The 21,635-nt window shown below is 37.8% G+C and overlaps 1 protein-coding gene across 1 annotated transcript; it reads left to right on the top strand.

Moving 5' to 3' along the window:
• Positions 1-896: 896 nt before the first annotated feature.
• LOC116810003 (ATP-binding cassette sub-family A member 9-like) lies at positions 897-21,635 on the top strand. The gene is made up of 6 exons (XM_058429055.1): positions 897-1,376; positions 12,719-12,827; positions 14,320-14,527; positions 19,076-19,240; positions 19,814-19,917; positions 21,000-21,635. The coding sequence occupies exons 1-6, from the start codon at positions 1,366-1,368 to the stop codon at positions 21,228-21,230; spliced, it is 828 nt and encodes a 275-aa protein (XP_058285038.1). The 5' UTR covers positions 897-1,365; the 3' UTR covers positions 21,231-21,635.

The raw sequence follows: 21,635 nt of genomic DNA, 5'->3' as shown, positions 1-21,635 counted from the left end.
GAAGGGCTGCACACAAGCCCTGGGGTGACAAGTCCTCCTTACAAATAGCCAGCAAGGATTCCAAGAAGAATGTTTTAGACTGGTGCAAAACACATCACATAAAATTTATAAGGTTTCTGGCACTGGAGAATACTGCCGCAAAATAAATGAAGCAAAAGGCAAGGAAAATTGTAAAATATGTGCACATAAAGTAAGAATAATGGAATAAACAGAGACATATGCAAATGATACAGCGTAGCATTTGTAATCTGAGCTCATAGACTCTACAGATGGTCTGAGTTTTAACTCAGTTTCCGCTACTCACCATCTGTGTGAATTTGGGCAAGTTACATAACTCCCTGGGCCTCACCTTTCTGGTCGTAAAATGGGGTGATTAGAATAATGCCTACCTCATGGGATTATTGTGTGGATTAAATGTTTTATATTTAAGTATGTCTTAGACACAATAAATGCTATATGTAGTTGCTAAAAAAGTGTACATTATGGTATAAAATCAGTGCCATTTCATTTTTGAACTCTCATGGGATTGTTTTTGATTGGTAAACTGATTCAAAAACTTCTTTAGAACAGTAAATACGTCGGGTGCAGTGGCTCCCGCCTATAATCCCAGCACTTTGTGGGGCCGAGGGGGGTGCATCATTTGAGGTCAGGAGTTCCAGACCAGCTTGACCAAAATGGTGAAACCCCTTCTCTACTAAAAATACACAAAAATTAGCTGGCCGTGGTGGCAGGCTCCTGTAGTCCCAGCTACTGTGGAGGCTGAGGCAGGAGAATCACTTGAACCTGGGAGGCAGAGGTTCCACTGAGCCGAGATTGTGCCACTGCACTCCAGCCCAGGCGACAGAGGGAAACTCCATCTCAAAAAAAAAAAAAAGTAAATATTAAATATTGTTTAATCTAGAAAATATTAAAAAGAAGATCAATGAGAGGGAGCTTGCCCTGTTATAGTGCCACAGAGATTACAGTGTAGTACATTGAAGGAAACATATTGAAAACAGAATTTAGAACCAAAAGTCAAAGTCGACCAGGGCCAGAACTCACAAGCTCTAACCTAGGTACAAAGTTCTAGCAAACAAGTTACTGAAAAAATTCCTAAATTATATTCTCTGTGCACAAAATGTTGGCGATGTTATTAAATGTATTGAATGTGATAATTTTGTGTTTTCTGCAGAAAATACAACCAACCAACCTATAACCTTTTCTGTAGATGTGGAAACAATCAAAAGTCTTTTTTTTTTTTTTTTTAAGTTTGACAGTCTCATGGATTCAGGAGTTCAGCCTACTTCCACAGACTGCTTGCTGAGCAACTTCTGGATCGCATATAACTAGAAAAAGGATAAATATAATTGAATCAATATTGAGAGAATGGGAAATGGGTAAGGAAGATTTCATTTGGTTATCATGGTCCATGAGACACAGATAAGAGGCTGATTTAAGAATTGCATGCATTTATTGTTTCCCTTTCAGCTGTATGTTCAGGAAGAAATTACAGTACCAAAGAATTTAACAGACTTACTGGCTGTAAGCAAAATGATAGTGGTCCTTTCTCCCCTTTTCTTCAGCCAAAGATAAACTCCATGAATTATAAGAATTTTGGAACAGTCTTTTCTTCTACTTACACAAGATGCTCAAAAATAGACAGAATGGCATCTATTACCAGTTTAAAATGTTTCTCTAATAATACTGGAAAGCAGGACATACTAAAATTCAGTAGTTACTGGTGGAGAAAGTAGTTTGTTTCATGGGAACTGTTGCAGAAATGACAAGCCTGGAGGCTTTGAGAGCACAGGTAATTGTTATGTGAGATTTCTCTAAAGATTCTCCTCACTTCAGTACCATGAAAGATGCTACATTAGTATGCACACAATGAAACTGAGATGCAGATGGAAACTCAGAGTTTCCTTTGTTACCCTGAAAAAAATTACATTGCTTTATTGCCATATTTCTGGATTCAGGTTTTAAGAATCTGTTGAAGATTTTGAAATAGTTTCTAACCCTATTCGTATGTATTTACTTGTCACTTAAAAAAAATATATATATATGTAAAACATATATATTTATATATTTTCCACTTTGTTCTGCTCTACTCTTCTCTGGATTGGCTTCTTACTTATCTTTGTTTAAATCATTGTGTTGGGGTCAACTCTCCCATTAGGGCCTTGTATGAAAAGACCAATTGAGAAAGGCTAGATTCCCCTTGGTTTGTTAGTTCCTAATGTTTTGATATGTCCAGCCAACCATCTGCAACTACAAACTCCCTGCTGAGGAACTAGCAGGAAACAAAGAAATGGAAAACAGCAAAGAAATCACCACGTGAGCAGAAGATATTTTGGCAGGCTAGCTGAACTGAGACCAAATTCTCCTTGGAAATCAGTATAAAACAGAACTATTCACAATGAATGTGAAATTAAAAGCACGATGTAGTAGTGACCCAAAAGGAATGTGAATTCTCCAGAACATGCAGAAACCCATGGATGAACTGTGTTTCTAGATTTTTCCTCCAGCTCTCCTGACAGTAAGTTAACCTCTAAAATTGTGGTTATTTTGCATATAGAAATATAACGTATGACTATAAATAGGAATGCCAGACATTTAGGTAGAAACCATTAAAAGCAGTAAGTTATTAATGAGTCATTTTGACTTTTTACATCATCGATTTTATTTTGTATGACTAAATAACCAAATGAAGAACTAAGAATTTGAATTTTTACTGCATAACTAAAACATTTTTGGACAAATAGCATACATTATCTAATAGGCTATTGAATACATCAAAAGAAATGTAACGTTATGTTGCTTCTTTACAAGTATGAACTATTTCCAAAGTTATTTGAATTACTTACTCTTCTTTGTTTGTTTTTAATTTTACTGCCAGAGGAATTGTAAGCATTGCAGGATGCACAATTTTCTGAGTTTTGAATTGTTTTTAACTGGCTTGAGAATATTTTCATCAAGAAAACTTAAGGAAAGATTTTTATTGATCTTGTTTATTATAGTAACTATTTAAAAATTTTGATCTAATTTGTTGCCCAGTGCAACAAATTAGAAAAATTTGTTCTGTGAATAACGGGAATTTTATCTGGCTGGGAAATGATTGGCTTTTTATAACCAATTTATTATTTCTAAATTATACAATTTCCTATTCAGAACAATTTAGGCTAATTAGAAGTTTTATTATTATTACAGTGGGTAGCATATTTTTTCTCTGATATTTACACTAAGATGTTCAGTGGGGGAAAAATCAGTCTTAATGCTCAGAGATAAATAACCACATTGATGACAATGAGATTCTATAATTGTTTTTTATTCATAAATATTTTCTGGTACACACATTAATTCACAGAAAGAAAGAAGAGTAGTCACATGGGCACAATATTTAACCCTTTCAGATACTGAGGTTTATCACAGCTTGATTTCTTAGTTGGAAATGTTGCAGTTTGGTTTCAGTCAGGATTTCCAGGCTATCACAGCCTGCTCTGATGGCATGATTATCAGGAGCTCGTCTGCATCACTGGTGAATTTCTTTGGTCACTTTTGGACAGTTTTTAAACATAAGTCCATGCCCTCCTTTGTTCTGCTGATGAGGCGCGTCATGAAAGAAATGCCCAGCAATGTCTTCCTGTCTTGTTCTCAGGCCTCAGGCTCTTGGACTCCTTCCCCCAACCCTGCCCCCATGTTAACTTTCTATTGCTGCTGTAAAAAAAAAAAAAAAAAAATGACCACAAACTTAATGGTTTAGAACAAAACAGAGTTATCATCTTACAGCTCTGGAGGTTAGAAGTGTGATGCGGGTCTCATTGGGCTAACATCAAGGGGTTGGCCAGGCTGTGTCTCTTTCTGGAGGCTGTAGGGCAGAATCTGTTTTCTTACCCTGTGTAGCTTCTAGAGGTTTCTTGCATTCTTTGGTTCATGGTCTTCCTCCTCCATCTTCAAAGCCAGTAGCAGCAGATCGAACCCTTCTTCTACTGCCTCACTCTGATCTCCTCGTCTGCCTCCCTGTTTTACTTTTTAGGACCCTTGTGATTACACTGGGTCTACCTAGATAATCCAGGATGATCTCCCTATTTCAAAGGCAGCTGATTAGCAACTTTAATTCCATCTACTGCCTTAATTCCCCTTTGTCATGTACTGTAACATATTCACAAATTCCAGGATTAGAATGGGACCATTATTCTGCCTATCACATTTCTCTTCAACTATGCCTTGTGATATGGTTTGGCTCTGTCCCCACTCCAATCTCATCTTGAATTATAGCCCCCATAATCCCTATCTGTCATGGGAGGGACCCAGGTGGAGGTAATGGAATTATTGGGGCAGGTCTTTCCTGGGCTGTTTTCATGATAGTATTGAAGTCTCACGAGATCTGATGGTTTTATAAAGGGGAGTTCCCCTACCCAAGCTCTCTTGCCTGGCACCATATAAGACGCGACTTTGCTCCTTATTTGCCTTCAGCCATGATTGTGTGGCCTCCCCAGTCATGTAGAACTGTGAGTCAATTAAACTTCTTTCCTTTATGAATTACTCAGTCTCAGGTATGTCTTTTTTTTTTTTTGAGACAGAGTCTCACACTGTCACCTAGGCTGGAGTGCAGTGGCGCAATCTTGGCTCACTGCAACCTCTGCCTCCCAGGTTCAAGCAGTTCTCCTGCCTCAGCCTCCCAAGTAGCTGGGATTACGGGCACTTGCCACCACACCCAGCTAATTTTTTGTATTTTTAGTGGAGATGGGGTTTCACCATGTTGGCCAGGCTGGTCTCGAACTTCTGACCTTGTGATTCACCTGCCTCAGCCTCCCAAAGTGCTGGGATTACAGGCGTGAGCCACTGTGTCCGGCCTCAGGTAAGTCTTTATTAGCAGTGTGAGAACAGACTAATACACCTTGCCCTTCAGACTTCAGTAGCAGCACAGTATTCCCTGCAATAGACCATGGATAGCCTCCATCTTTGATACTGCCCCCTTGAGGCTGACTTGAATAAATCATCTTCCCACTTAAGCTGTCTCTTGAATACCGGAAGGGGTCAGCATATTCATGGCTTTGCTCCTGCCATGAATATGGCAGGATGAACCATGAACCTAGGATCCAGGAGCACCCTCATCAATAACACCATTGAAGGGGCAATAGCAACCTTACGATTGCCACTCCTGTTCAATATGGCACCAAAAGAGGATACCATTGATGTGAAAACACAGGCCTTATTAGTCAACTGGCTTTGTGCTCCACTGTACCAATGCTTGAACTACTACCTTTGAATCATTTCCTGGGTGAGTTTCCCATCCTAGAATGTTGGGTTTGTTAGCTGAGATTAGGTCTTACGTTTTCTTTATTAGTTAAAATAGTTCATGGTATTAAAGCTCTACAACTTTCAGACCATTGTTGTTATTCTGCCTTATATATGACACCATTATGTAAAATGGTGTCATATTTGCATTTAACTTATGTATATTCTCCTGTGTACTTTAAATCATCTCTAGCTTACTTACAATACCTAATGCAATGTAAATTCTATGTAAATAATTGTTATACTTTATTGTTTCAGGAATAATGACATGAAAAAAAAAGCTTCTACATCTTCAGTACAAACCCAGCCATCCTTTTTTTCTGAGCATTATCTACCGCCAGTTGGTCAAATCCACAAGTGCAGAACCCACAAATACAAATGGGTGACTATAGTTTTTGAGCTGTGCTAACATGAAAGAGTATAAATAATTACATTATACCCGCACTACCAAACTGAAATTGTCATATCTGAAATAAGTTACTTTCATTATGTTGTAGTAGGTCAGTTAATGGCTTTTGGACAGACATGTCCTGAATTCTTTGTTTGTTCTCTGCAAACAATTCTATAAAGACTTACTAAAGCCTTGGCTCATGTTTTAGAAAGTGAAAGTCTGGCTGACTGGTGGATCTGTGTGCAAGCCTGAAGGCCACTCTCTCTCTCTCTCTTTCTGTCTTGTAAGCCTAGGCCCTTACGTAGGTTACCCTCAAGGCCAAGGCTGAGCCCATAATCAGGCAGGCATGGGTGATTGTCTCTCATTGAAAATAGCAGAGCAACATTGGTGCCTACAAATGATTATCCCTATATTGATTTCAATAATACAATAGTGGAATGAGGTATCTGTTTAGGTACCTTCAAGGACAATTTTATGTGATTTGTTTATCTCTATTTGGCTGATTCATTCTCCCTAACTCCACCTCCCGCCTATCCACATATGTGTAGGCAGGTTATAGCCATCATAGATGTGAAGATTAGTTTGGGTGCTCTTTTCTACCAACAGTAAAAGTGGACCATCTGCTTTGCAAGAATAAAATTTGTCTATAATAACACCAAACCTATTCCTTGACTCAACAGTCCATTCTACAATAATTACATTTTTATGCCCATACCGTCTCCCCAAAATGCATTTTCACACCACTGAACACTAGTTAAAACTATGAGTTCCAAGTCTCCCTACCTCTTGGGATGTTTCATAGGAAAATCTCCACCGACCAAGTGACATAGGTCTGGCATTTATTTCTGTGCCTCTTCATCACCACATATTCAACTATTCCAAAATAGTTATTACCACCATCACTCTACTCTAGTTCCTTCTGCTCATTATCTCTTACACAATATATCCTATCTAATTAGGCTTCACCTTATGTGTTGTGCCCAAGCGAGTTAGAAAAACGCCACACTTTGAGATGAATTAACAGTCCTTTATTAAGCCAGCGGCCAAAGAGACGGCTAACGCTCAAAATTCTCTTGGCCCTGAGGAAGGGGCTTAACTTTTATATCTTGGTTTAGGAAGGGGGGAGTGGTCTAGTTAAAACAATTTTACAGAAGTTAAGTAGTCAAAAAAGTTAAAAGGATAAATGGTTACAGGAAAGTAAACAGTTCTAGGCGCAGGGGCTTTAAGACTGTTACAAGGTGATAGACATGGGGCTTTGGGCGTTATCAATCAGGCGAATTCTTGGGGACTGCGGATATAGCTTGCCACAGTATCTTATCAGTTAATTGCATTCTTGGATGTGCTGGGAATCAGCTTGCACAAGTTAAGTCCTTGAGGAAGGGGCTGCCAGTGAAAGAGCCAAGATGGAGTTTGTCCAGTTCTCTCAGCTAAGGGAGAAACAAGGCCAGGTGAATAAGGAAAACACAAGGTTGGGCATTACATATGAAGTAAGCTTTTGTAAATATCCCAGGGGATGAAGGACAAGGAGTTGAAAGATACAGAACAAAGATTCAGAATTTTATTTCATTTTCTGCTTCTAGCATCTGAAAGAGATTGTAGAGTGTTGATACAATTTCTTCCGTAGTAGTCCGATAGAATTTCCCAGTGAACCCATTCACTGGGGAACCAACAGTGATGCTTTCTGTTTTGAAGATTATTGATTATTAAATCAGTTTATTTGACATATATAGGCTAATTCAGATTGTCTGTTTATTCTTGTGTGAGTTTTGACAGATTGTCTCTTTGAAGGAACTGATTCGTTTCATCTAGGCTATAAAATTTGTGAGCATAGGGTTGTTCATAATATTCCTTGATTGTCCTCTTAATGTCTATGAGATCTGTAGTGATGCCCCCTCTTTCATGTCTAATATTAGCAACTTGTGTTCTCTCCCTCTTTTTTCTTAGTCTTGGTAGAGGCCCACTGATTTTTTTTTATCTCAGAGAACCAGCTTTTGGTTTTACTGATTTTTCTCTATTGATTTCCTGTTTTCAGTTTCATTGATTTCTATCATAATTTTTACTATTTTATTTTGCTTTCTTTGGATTTAATTTGCTTTTCTTTTTCTAATTTCCTAAGGTGTAAGCTTAGATTGTTTACTTTAGATCTTTCTTCTTTACTAATGTATGCATTGGATGCTGTAAATTTCTCTCTAAACAAAGCTTTCACTGTATGCCACAAATTTTGATAAGCTGTGTTTTCATTTCTATTTAGTTAAAAATAAGTTTTAATTTGTCATTAGATTTTTTTCTTTGACTTTTATGTTATTTAGAAGTGTGTTTAACCTCCATGTATTTGGGGGATTTTCCAGTTATCTTTCTACTACTGATTTCTGGTGTAATTCTACCATGGCCCGAGAGCATGCATTGTATGATTTCTATTCCTTTAAATTTTCTAAGATGTGTTTTTTGGCCCCAAATTGGTCTATCTTGGTGAACGTTCCATGTGAGCATGAGAAGAACATATTTTCTGCTGTTGTTGGGTGAAATGGTGTGTAGAAATGTTCATTTTACCCAACTGGTTGATTATATTGTTGAGTTCAACTCTGATTTTATTTATTTTCTGCCTGCTGGATCTGTCCATTTCTGCCAAGAGAGGTGATGAAGTCTCCAACTGTAAGAGTGGATTCATCTATTTCTCTTTGCAGTTCTCTCAGTATTTTGACACTGTTGTTAGCACACACATGTTAAAGATTGCTATGACTTCTTGGAAAATTGACCCCTTTAACTTTATGTAACTTCTCTCTTTATCCCTGATAATTTTCCTTCTTTGGAATGAAAAGTCTGTTCTGTTTTAGAAGTCTACTCCATCTGAAATTAATATAGTTATTCCAGCTTTCTTCTGATTATTGTTAGCATGGTCTATCTATATTTATCCATCTACTTTTAATCTATATGTGTCTTTATATTTAAAGTTGGTTTCATGTAGACAACATGTAATTACATCTTTTTTATCATCTACTCTGACAATCTCTTTTAATTGGTGCATTTAGACCATTGATGATCAAAGTGATTATTGACATATTGGATTAGTATCTACCAAATTTGTTACCATTTTCTATTTATTGCCCTTGTTCTAGTCTTCAATTCTACTTTTGGTCTACATTTTTTCTGCCTTTTGTGGTTTTAACTGAGCATTTAATATAATTTCATTTTTCCTTCTTTCTTAGAATATCATTCATTTAGAATCAATTTTTGTTTGTTTTTTGTTTTTACTTTCTTTTATGGATTTTCCAAAAGAAAAGCAAATTAAATCCTTGGAGTTTGCAATATATGTTTACAATTAATCCAAGTCAACTTTGAAATAACACTATACTACTTCATTGGTAGTGTATATTATAATAGCAAAATAACCTCAATTCCTCCTCCCTCCTGTCCCTCATATCATTACTGTCATTCATTTCACTTATAGATAAGCATACAGGAACATTATATATGAATGTAATACATATATTGTATATGGCATTTATATACATATATAAACATAAGTATACACAATTGAATACATTGCTATTATTTTCTATTATGTTTCAAATTGATTAAAAATAAGAAAAAGTTTTTATTGTACTTTCACTTATTCTTTCTTTCTCTGATGCTTTTTCTTTATGTAAATCTGAATTTTTTTTTTTTTTTTTTTGAGAGAGGGTCTCACTCTTTGCCCAGGCTGGAGTGCAGGTTCGCCATCACAGCTCACTGCAGCCTTGACCTCTCGGGCCCAAGTGATCCTTTCTATCTCAGCCTCCTTAGTAGCTGGGGCCTCAGGCATAAGCCATCATGCCTCACTAATTTAAATAATTTTGTTTTTGTAGAGACAGAGTCTCCCTATGTTGCCCAGGCTGATCTTGAACTTCTGGGCTCAAGCCATTCTCTGACCTTAGCTTCCCAAAGTGCTGTAATTGCAGGCATGAGCCACTGTGCCCAGCCTTATATATAAATTTGTGACATATCATTTTACTTCTTTTGAAATAACTTCTTTTCATATTTTTGCAGGTCTACAACAAATTCTGTCATTTTTTGTTTGTCTGAGAAAGTACTTCTCTTTCACCTTTTGAGGTTAAGATCACAGAGTACATTCTACTAAGGGTAGAATGCTAAGTTGGTGGGTTTTTTCTCTCAGCACATTAAATACTTTATTCTCTTCTTGTTTCCATAATTTCTGAAGAAAAGCTAGATAAAATTCTTATTTTTGCTCCTGTATAGAAAAGATGTTTTCTTCCTCTGGCTTCTTTAAGATTTTTTTCCTTTATCTTTGATTTTCTGTAGTTTGAAAATGGTATTCCTTGGTGTAGTTGTTTGAGCAAATATTCTGCTTGGTGTTCTCTGACCTTCCTGAATCTAAGGCTGGGTGTCTAGCTGTTATCTGGGGAAATTCTCAGTCATTACTGTTTAAAATATTTCTTCTGTTCCTTTCTTTCTTTCTTTCTTTCTTTTTGGTATTCCCATTAGGCATATGTTACACATTTTTAATTGTCCCACAGTCCTTAAGTATTTTGCTCTGTTTTTTTTTTTTCAGTCTTTTTTTTGTTTTCTTTTCAGTTTTGGATTCTTTTCCCAGCTGTGTGTAGTCTACCAATAAGTTCATCAAAGATCAAAGGCATTCTTCATTTCTGATAGTATTTTTTAATATTAGGCATTTATTTTTGGTTCTCTTTTAGAAGTTTTATCTCTTTTCTTACCTTGCCCATCTGTTCCTGCATGATGCAACATTATAAGAAATATATTTTGTCTCTGCCCCCAGTTTTGGCACAAAGCTTCTAAAACCCTTGTAATTTCCTGAGTCATAGGGGTGATGGGAATAGTGTTTGTTATAATATTTGGTCCCTGTTCCTGACACAGAGCTTCTAAGACCAGGAATCTCTGAAGTGAAATGAATATCTTCGTGTTAATGAGATATCTGATGGCTGAAATCCCCTAGATTGCTTCAGGATAGGACTGGCTGCCAGGGATTCACCCATGTGATTAGAAGGTTTCAGCCCCATCCCCAGATGTCCAGGGAAAGGAGAGGAGATGAGTTTGAGTTAATCTCCAATGGCCAGTGATTTTATTAATCATGCCCATGTAAAGAAGTCTCCATAAAAGCCCTAACTGAAGGAGTTTGGGGAACTTCTGGTTTGGTGAACATCTCAAGGTGTTGGGAAGGTGGTGCACCCAGAGAGTTAATGGAAGCTCGGTGTCCTGTCCTGCACGCTCTGCCATATGCATATTTTTTATTTGGCTGTTCCTGAGTTTTATCCTTTGTAATAAACTGATCATTGCAAGTAGACTGTTTTTCTGAGTTCTGTGAGCCAGTCTAGCAAATTATCAAACCCAAGGAGCGGGTTGTGGGAACCCCTAATATGTAGCCAGTCAGTCAGAAGTACAAAAGACCCAGGCTTGTGACTGGTATCTGAAATGGGGGGCAGTCTTTTAGGACTGAGTCCTTAATCTGTGGGATCTGCTGTAATTCCAAGTAGACAGTGTCAGAATTGAAGTGAATTGAATTTTAGGTCACCCAGTTGGTGTCCGCAGAGAACTGGAGAATTTCTTTGTGGGGAAAACCCACGCATTTGTTATCAGAAGTGTTTTATACAGAGAAACATGTGTGGACTTTTTTTTTTCCCATGTTACATATTGTCTACTTTATCCATTCAAGCCCTTAGTATTTTAATAATAGTTGTTTCAAATTCCTAGTCTAATAATTGCAACATTTCTGCCACATCTGAGTCTGATTCTGATACTTTATCTCCTTATACTGTTTTTTTTTTTTAACCTTCTAGTATGTGTAATAATTTTTCTATTTGTTTTTGAGACAGGGTCTCTCTCTGTCACCCAGGCTATAGTACAGTAGCATGATCATGGTTCACTGCAGCCTCAATCTTGTTAGGCTCAAGCAATCTTCTGCCTCAACCTCCCAAGTAGCTGGTAGCTGGGACTAAAGGGACCATGTCCAGCTAATTTTTTGATTTTTTAAAAATAGAGATGGGGTCTCAGTTTGTTGCCCAGGCCAGTCTCTAACTCCTGGCTTCAAGCACTCCTCCTGCCTCAGCCTCCCAAAGTGCTGGGATTACAGGCATGAGCCACCTTATGCAGCCTGTAATTTTTTCTTGGTAGCTGGACATGATGTCCCGGGTAAAAGTTAAGCAATCTCTTAAGTTCGTGGCACACAAAATAATTGATTCAAACAAAGCTCCTATCTTGTTTTGGTTACTTATTTTCTTTAATTTCCAATTCCCACTTTTCACCCACCTCCATTCTTATTTCCCACTTCCAGAGATAACCTTTTTATTGTATTAGGGATGGTGATCCTTTAGCTCCTGAATATTTTTGGAAAATGTGTATCACATGTAATGTGAATTGGTATCAATGATATTTTGACCTAATAATCTTTTCTTTTTCTTTCTTTCTTCCTTTGAACTGGAGCTATATTTTTAAGATCTCTTCATGTGGATGGGCGTATGCCAATCCAGTGCTCCTGAATCCTACATAGTAATCTTTGGACTGTATCCATCAAAATTTGTTTTTTTAACACCATGCCACAATAATCTACATTATAAAGAACATTCTTGCACTGGTCCCCTCATGAGCCCACGTGAGAATCTCCTTGGGCTGCATATCCAGAAGCAGAACTGATTGATGGTAGGATATTGCTAAGTAGTAATGAATTAGTAATGAATCACCCACGTGACTGGGTAAGTTTGTACCCCCAACAACAGGGCAGAAAGTTCCTTTCTCCCCATTAGACAATTTAACAACACCCACAGTTGAGGAGATAGCAACGATCGACACTATTCACTCTTCTGATTTTTCTCAATCCAATGATAGAGAAATGATATCTGATAGTTGTTTTAATTCTTATTTCTTTCAATATTGAGTTTAAACAGTTCCTCATATGTTTTTATTTTAGCCTTTTGGCTTTCTTCTTCTCCAGGAATGCAACTGGAAACAGCTGTTACAATGTTTCTTTTATGTTTGATTGAGCAATGTTTTCTACTTTAGACCTTCACATTTACTTCATTTTTTTCTGTCTTTTTAAAGGAAACAGGTCAAAATGAGCAAGAGATGCATGAGCGTGGGTCAGCAAACATGGGCTCTTCTCTGTAAGAACTGTCTCAAAAAATGGAGGATGAAAAGACAGACCTTGTTGGTATGGTTCAGAGTCTGTGTGTTCTCACATTTAGAGGATGAAAAAGTATTTTATCAGGCAACATAAACACTTCATTTTCACTATTTAATATTGCACATATGTGTAGTCTAATTAACAAGCTAGTTTTTTTTTCAAATTCTGGGCTTTGCTATTTGTTCAAGTAAAATTTATTTTTTCAAATTACATTATGTATTATTGTTTTATGTCTTACTAGAGGCATTTTTTAAAAAATTCATATTCAGAAACTCCTTGAAAAAGCCATATCTTTATACTGCAGAGATAACAATTCTTAACCTCTGAGCTCATCTGAATCTCATGAACGCATTTGTATAGAAGTTCAGGGACAAAGTAAAAAAGAGGCAGGGAATCCAAAATCTGAGAAACAATCAAAAGGCAAATTGTAGCACTTCTGCACAATGTCATTATAGACACAGACAATGTCAGTTTGAAAGAAATAATGATCATGTAAATAAACGGGAAAATAGTATTGTGAACTTTTACTTCTATTAAAATAGTACTTATTTTCTTCGATCATAGAATGATTAGATGTGCTTTGTGCAAAAAATTTAGTAAACTCAGAAAAATATAATAAAATCACCCATAGAATACTCATAGTTCAAAAGTTATATTAACATCTGATCTTATGAACGTGTGTGTGTGTTCATGCAACAAATATGTATTGAATGCTTGGATAGTCAGGGAATAAAGTATACAACAATTCCTGTATAGGGAAAAGATTATATAAATGTAAAAGTTGAGATCCCACCCTACATAGGTGTTTTAACTTTAAACTTTTAGCTCTTTTTTTATAGAAACATTATATTTATTTTTCTATTAGGATAGAAATAGATATAGACGTAGACCAACACACATAGCTAAACAAGGATCATATGATGAAGATGACATATAACTCTTTTAAAAAGGACTTATGTGTAGAATTATAACTAAATAATTAACTAGGTTCTTATCACTGGGTTTCAATTGCATTGTGCTGTATTTCCAATTCCCGAATGTGGTCACGATGACAAAGACTTTAACTTTTTTTTTTATGAGCAACATTTTGGGACTATCTTCTTTCACATACCAGCAACTGAAGGTAAAAATATGATCTTGCTCCTGTTGATGGAAGCTAGTTACCTATTCCACATCACCTACTATTTATTTATCACTGTCACTAAAATTTTAATGTGACTAAACTGTTGGGCCATTCATAAAGTAATCCAGGCTTTATCACTTGCACTAAAGTGTGGTAAACTTAGATTCCCAATTATAACTGGAATTGATGTTACAATTCTGTCTTGGTAGACAATGTGCAGATTTTAAAATATGCAGATTAATGGACAAAGAAAATCAGGATATTTAAAAACTAGGAGAAAGAACAAATGGAATGCAAGCCAAATAACAGAATTCAGTATTTCAAACTGTTTGTGGATGATTGATCTGTGGTATAATATCTACCAGTTTGCTTCTTTTTTCTTTTACTGCTATATAGGAATGGCTCTTTTCATTTCTTCTGGTACTGTTTCTGTACCTATTTTTCTCCAATTTACATCAAGTTCATGACATTCCTCAAATGTCTTCAATGGATCTGGGACGTGTAGATAATTTTGATGATACTAATTATGTTATTACATTTGCACCTGAATCCAAAACTACCCAAGAGATAATGAACAAAGTGGCTTCAGCCCCATTCCTAAAAGGTATGTTCCCTGGTTGTTCACAGTAATTTCCTTATTTGCAAAAGGCACAAATTCATTTTGAGATTTCCTTCATAAAGTATGTTGAATGTTCAAGTTTCTAGAGTTTATTAACAACATTAATGTATATTCCTTCCCAGTCTCAAAATTCTGTGTAGTTTGTTCACTAGTGTCCCTTTTAGGAAATTCCATATTAAAAGGGTTATCTTCATAATTGTACATATCAAAATGAGATAGTCCACGGTTATTTAAAGGTATGCTTGTGAAAAGATTCTGGAAACATTGGACTGTAGTGACAGCATGATTTTTCAAATACATAAATATTAAGAGAGAAACTATACATCATTTCAAAAACCCATGGGCAATATTTACAATGAAAAGAGGTGACATGTTTCCTTGTACCACAAAGTATATATGTGGGTGGGACACAAGGCTCTAAAAGCCACAAGATTGACCTGATTTTTCCTCTGGGTGTAGGAAGAGAGCAAAGAGAAACAATAAGGTATCTGATGGTCCTGAAGAAACTTCTTTAAGACTTCATAATTACCCACCAAAAAGCAGAGAGGGCCAATTTGAGAATAGCAACTGAAACCATATTCAGAAATTATATTACTAGTATAGTTTTGGAATGCTATTGAAGCTGTTAAATGTGTAAAGTGTGATAGACCAAATAAGTAAGTATGGAATAGTCTCATTCTCTCACCCATGTGTCCTTAAAACTTGGGAGTCACAGTATGGAAGAGAAGGTCTAGGGAAGGACATTTACAAGGTGAAGAACCTTGTCATTCCAGATAGCTTAGAGAGCCATCAAGACCTGATCGGTTATGCCAAAAGAACTCAGCAGCCAATGTGGCATAAGTCCATGCTTTCATCAAGTTATTAAATGAAAAATATAACCAATTGTTTTACCATTAGAGGATGATACAGGTTGAACACCCCTAATTCTAAAACTCAAAATCTGAAATGCTCCAAAATCTGAAACCTTTTGAGCGCTGACATGATGCATAAGTGGAATATTCCACACCTGACCTCGTGATAGGTTTGACTCTGTGTCCCCACCCAAATCTCATCTTGAATTGTAGTCCCCACATGTAGAGGAAGGGACCTGTAATCTCCATGTTTTGAGGGAGGGAAGTGATTGGATCATGGGAGCAGTTTCCTCCATGCTGTTCTTATGATAGTTGAGTTCCCACAAGATCTGATGATTTTATAAGGAGTTTTCCCCCCTTTGCTTCCTGTCTGTCCTGCCACATTGTGAAGGTGACTGCTTCCCCATCTGCCATGATTGTAAGTGTCATGAGCTCTCCCCATGTTGTGGGAATCAGGAGACCAGAAAGACCGGATGGGTGGAACAGGAGGATTTTATTTAGGTGGCCACTGGCCCAGCAGATTAATATCCAGAGGCTGAGCCACGAACAAAGACAGGGCTCGACTTTTATTCATGCAACTGAAGTGGGGTGGCTAGCCAGTGGCGTGAAATTTGCGGGATGGGGAAAGTGAGCTTACAGAAGCAGAACAAAGGCAGTTAATCAAACTGTGACAGGTTTTGCAACTTAGGCATGTGTTGTGACCTTTGCCATCCTGCACAAATGGGAAAACAGAAACTTACAAAATCCTTGCAAACTTGCAGAAATAGTTACAAAAGTAATTATAAGAGCAGAACAAAGAATGATAGCATGGGGAGAGAATTTCAGGCAGAGACTGATAAGAACTTGTTTTTCTCATCCCCGCTCTTGGAATCCATTTCTCTGGGGCCCCTGCCTGGCCTTACAGATAATGTTATCATAGCTCCAGCTGGACTTTGGAGTGAGTCAGCCTGGTCAGGGAAGGACTTGTTTTCTCTTTACTTGTTTTTCTTATATTTCCTGCTTCACCCAGCCACGCAGAACTGTGAGCCAATTAAACCTCTTTCCTTTATAAATCACCCAGTCTTGGGTATGTCTTTATAGCAGTGTGCAAACAGATCAATTCACCTCATGTGATCGGTCACAGTGAAAACGCAGTAAAAACTTTGTTTTATGCACAAAATCATTTCAAATATTGTATAGGCTGGGTGTGGTGGCTCATGCCTGTAATTCCAGCAATTAGGGGGCCAAGGTGGTCGGATTATCTTAGGTCAGGAGTTCCAGCCTGGCCAACATGGTGAAACCCCATCTCTACTAAAAATACAAAAATTAGCCAGGTGTGGTGGCATGTGCCTGTAATCTCAGCTACTTGGGAGTCTGAGGCAGGAGAAACACTTGAACTCAGGAGGTGAAGGTTGCAGTGAGCTGAGATTGTGCCACTGCACTCCAGCCTCAGTGACAGAGTGAAAGTCCATCTCAAAAAAAAAAAAAAAAAAAAAAAAAAAAATATATATATATATATATATATATATATATACATATATAGTATAAAATTGCCTTCAGGCAATGTGTATAAAGTGTATGTGAAACATAAATGAATTTCACAATTAGACTTGGGTTCCATCCTCAAGATTTCTTATTGTGTGTATGAAAATATTATAAAATCCAAAAAAAAATTGAAACCCAAAATACTTCTTATCTCAAGCATGTGATAAGAGATACTCAGCCTATTGTAATGAGTTCTTATTATGGAAAATAGCAAATAAAGAGAAAATATAAGCACATATCCCACGTGAACTATTGCACAACCAAATAGATAATGGAAAATATTATTTTATAAATGTTTTATATTAATAGATGAAAAAGAAATGATAGAAAAAAATCACCATTTTGAAACTCCCATTGAATTAATGGACCTAGGCACTGAGGGTCAACAGCTGCTAATATCTCAAAAAGAGAAACAACTAGAAATTATAAGCCTCTCATAAAACAACACATCAACACCTATCAGCTGGCAAAAAAGGATTAGACCTGAGTCTGATTAAGCCTCTGGATCTAGCTGCTGGATTGTAGGAAATATGGAGGACAAAAGAACTTGTTGAATTGCACCAGGAGGATGCGCTTATATGGGTTAAATGGCCTGGGTTAGATCAGTAACAGTCAGCCATTTACACTATATATTTTAGAATAAACAAAGTCTCTTAAGGAAACACTATCTAAATGCAACAGTTTTATGCTGTCTTTGGAAATTTGGCTACATTGACATCACTTCCAAATGAAAATGTGTACTATAATTGCAGCATATATTCCAACTTTAGATAGGCTTGTTTGTATATGAATTAAATTGAGGTATTGGTATTTCCAATATCAATATTTATACCAATACCAATACCAATGATTATTTCCAATACCATTGGAATTTCCAGTACCAATAATTATTTCAAATTCATTGTGCCTTAAATTATTGTGTTTTTTTTTTGTTTTTTTGTTTTTTTTTTTGAGACGGAGTCTCGCTCTGTCGCCCAGGCTGGAGTGCAGTGGCGCAATCTCGGCTCACTGCAAGCTCCGCCTCCCGGGTTCACGACATTCTCCTGCCTCAGCCTCTCCAAGTAGCTGGGACTACAGGCGCCCGCCACCACACCCGGCTAATTTTTTTTTTGTATTTTTAGTAGAGATGGGGTTTCACCGTGGTCTCCATCTCTTGACCTCGTGATCTGCCCGCCTTGGCCTCCCAAAGTGCTGGGATTACAAGCGTGAGCCACCATGCCCGGCCAAATTATTGTTTGATATGGTTTGGCTGTGTCTCCACCCAAAATTTTATCTTGAATTGTAATCCCCATAATCCCCACAATCCTCGTGAGTCAAGGGAGGGACCCAGTGGGAAGTGATTGGATCATGAGGGTGATTTCTCCCATGCTATTCTCATGATAGTGAGTGAGTTCTCATGAAATCTGATGGTTTTATAAGCGTCTGGCATTTCCCCTGCTTGCACTCAATGTCTCTCCTGCCTCCCTAGGAAGAGGTACCTTCTGCCATGATTGTAAGTTTCCTGAGCCTTCCCCAGTCATACGGAACTGTGAGTCAATTAAACTTCTTTTCTTTATAAATCACCCAGTCTTGGTATTTTCTTTTTTTTTTTTTTTTTGAGACAGAGTCTCGCTGTCGCCCAGGCTGGAGTGCAATGGCGCGATCTCGGCTCACTGCAGGCTGTGCCCCCCGGGGTTCCAGCCATTCTCCTGCCTCAGCCTCCCGAGTAGCTGGGACTACAGGCGCCCACCACCTCGCCCAGCTAATTTTTTGTATTTTTAGTAGAGACGGGGTTTCACTGTGTTAGCCAGGATGGTCTCGATCTCCTGACCTCGTGATCCGCCCGCCTCGGCCTCCCAAAGTGCTGGGATTACAGGCGTGAGCCACCACACCCGGCCTCGGTATTTTCTTATAGCAATGGAAGAACAGAATGATACATTGTTTAAATGATTTATTTGGAAGGGTAAATTATATTTGCAATACAAATGTTTGCCATACATTTCTGATTTTATCTAGAACATCAGAAATTCCCACCTCCCTCCCCTCCATGTCTTATTTAGGCCCAGCACTGCCTTTAGGAAGGAAATAGCTTTAACATAAAATAACCTCAACATAATTGAATATGGCCAGGTAGAGATCTTCTTGCTTAACTATTTCTTTTGTTTTCTTCACATGGCAGGAAGAACAATCATGGGGTGGCCTGATGAAAAAAGCATGGATGAGTTGGATTTGAACTATTCAATAGATGCAGTGAGAGTCATCTTTACTGATACCTTCTCCTACCATTTGAAGTTTTCTTGGGGACATAGAATCCCCATGATGAAAGAGCACAGAGACCATTCAGGTAACTTTTGTAGAAGAAAAAAATTTTTTTTTTGCTATTGTATCAGTAGCCACAAAGGGGACATACCTGATAGCAGAGGTGAAACTACACAAACATATACAACCACAACATATACCTTTAATTTCTGAACATAAAGGAGATTCATGTTTATTAAATGAAGCTTATGTGCTTAAGTACATTGTTTTATTAAGAAATTATATTTACTATTATTTCTAAGTTGCTCCTAAAAAAACACCTGAACAAAATGATCTTGCTCATCGATTCTCAAACATTTTCTTAAAGTTTAGTGTTTTCTTGACATAAGCAACAGAAGATCCAAGCTCAAGGAAAGCAATCTTGACTAGTGGAAAGAATTATAAAATATAATGAAAAATCATTGAGAACTGGTCTTAAAAATATTCGTAAAGTAATTCTGCTATATTCCGCTTGGGTGTGCTCTGCAACTCTCAACTGAGAAGACTTACCATCCACTATATTATCATGGACTTCGCATCTTGAAACATTTGAAATTTTGTTCTTTCTGTAGCCAAGATTGTATCATTCCATAACAATGGATGTGTTCTTCTTCTAAAGCTCACTGTCAAGCAGTGAATAAAAAAATGAAGTGTGAAAGTTCAGAGTTCTGGGAGAAAGGCTTTGTAGCTTTTCAAGCTGCCATTAATGCTGCTATCATACAAGTGAGTTTAAAGTTAAAGGAATCTGGCCGCGCGCGGTGGCTCACGCCTGTAATCCCAGCACTTTGGGAGGCCGAGGCGGGTGGATCACGAGGTCAGGAGATCGAGACCACAGTGAAACCCCGTCTCTACTAAAAATACAAAAAATTAGCTGGGCGCGGTGGCGGGCGCCTGTAGTCCTGGCTACTCGGGAGGCTGAGGCAGGAGAATGGCGTGAACCCGGGAGGTGGAGCTTGCAGTGAGCCGAGGTCATGCCACTGCACTCCAGCCTGGGCAACAGCAAGACTCCGTCTCAAAAAAAAAAAAAAAAAAAAGTTAAAGGAATCTAACTGCATTGCATTTGAATTTTGCTGGATGGTGATTTAATGGATTATCCTATTATATCATTTATTCACTTCATTAAAGAGGCACAATATACGAAACAACTTCCATATTGAAACCATGGTACTGAGTACTGGGGATCAGAAAATAAGTAGAACACAGGCACTTTTCTCCAGGGATACTGGTATAGGGGCAGATAGAAACATGGATATATAGTCATAATGAGAGTTTAGATTCCATCATAGAATTTTTTATTTTTAACTGTTTTTTTCTTAGAGACAAAGTTTCACTCTGTTGCCCAGGCTGGAATGCAGTGGCTATTCACAGACATGATTATAGCTCACTGCAGCCCCAAACTTCTGGGCTCAAGTGATCATCCTACCTCAGCCTCCCCCAAGTAGCTGGGATTACAGGCCATGCCACCATGCCTGGTTCTATCATGGAATTTAAAATGGTGTACTAGGCAAACAATGAAGCAGGATATACCCTGATAGGAAACATCAGGGAAAATTTGCTAATTGAAGTGACATTTCAGCTAGTCTTAAAACAGGAGTAGCGTTTTGTCCAGTGAGGATGATGATGTTCTAAGGAGCCACGACAAAACCTAAAGTGTTCCAGGAACCACAAGGGGCCAGATCATGAAGGGCATATATACATAAAATATATAAACATAGAATGTACATGATTCCTTATAATTTAGAGAAAAAGCCTAAGGTTGGAATTAGATTGATGATAACAATTTGTTCATTGATATCTTTCTTCAGATCGCAACAAATCATTCAGTGATGGAACAGCTGATGTCAGTTACTGGTGTACATATGAAGATATTACCTTTTGTTGCCCAAGGAGGAGTTGCAACTGATTTTTTCATTTTCTTTTGCATTATTTCTTTTTCTACATTTATATACTGTGTATCAGTCAATGTTACACAAGAAAGACAATACATTACGTCATTGATGACAATGATGGGACTCCGAGAGTCAGCATTCTGGTAAATCATAGACTCCAATCCATTATGTGGCATAAACAAACAGAACAACTTAGCTGGTTGACTCCTTAGACCAGGGGTCCCCAAGCCCCAGGCCACAGACTGCTACTGGTCCATGGCCAGTTAGGTACCAGGCCACATAGCAGGAGGTGAGTGGCAGGCAAGTGAGCAAAGCTTCATCTATATTTACAGCCACTCCCTATTGCTTGCATTACCACCTGAGCTCCACCTCCTGTCAGAATAGCCGCGTTATTACAGTATCGCAGAAGCTCGAACTCTATTGTGAACTGTGCATGCGAGAGATCTAGGTTGCGGGCTCCTTATGAGTATCCAATGCCTGATGATCTGTCACTCAAGAGATCTAGGTTGCGGGCTCTTTATGAGTATCCAATGCCTGATGATCTGTCACTGT

The sequence above is a fragment of the Hylobates moloch genome, unplaced genomic scaffold, assembly GCF_009828535.3.
Source record: "Hylobates moloch isolate HMO894 unplaced genomic scaffold, HMol_V3 SCAFFOLD_15, whole genome shotgun sequence".
NCBI lineage: Eukaryota > Metazoa > Chordata > Mammalia > Primates > Hylobatidae > Hylobates > Hylobates moloch.
The sequence above is the reverse complement of the archived record's forward strand: the minus strand, read 5'-3'. Positions and strand labels throughout refer to the sequence as shown.

Bases quoted from the DNA above. Each gene is read 5' to 3' on its own strand.
- LOC116810003 (XM_058429055.1), top strand. The intron at 14,528-19,075 runs GTATGTTCCCTG...TTCACATGGCAG, and splicing joins TTCAGCCCCATTCCTAAAAG to GAAGAACAATCATGGGGTGG. The intron at 19,918-20,999 runs GTGAGTTTAAAG...ATCTTTCTTCAG, and splicing joins TTAATGCTGCTATCATACAA to ATCGCAACAAATCATTCAGT.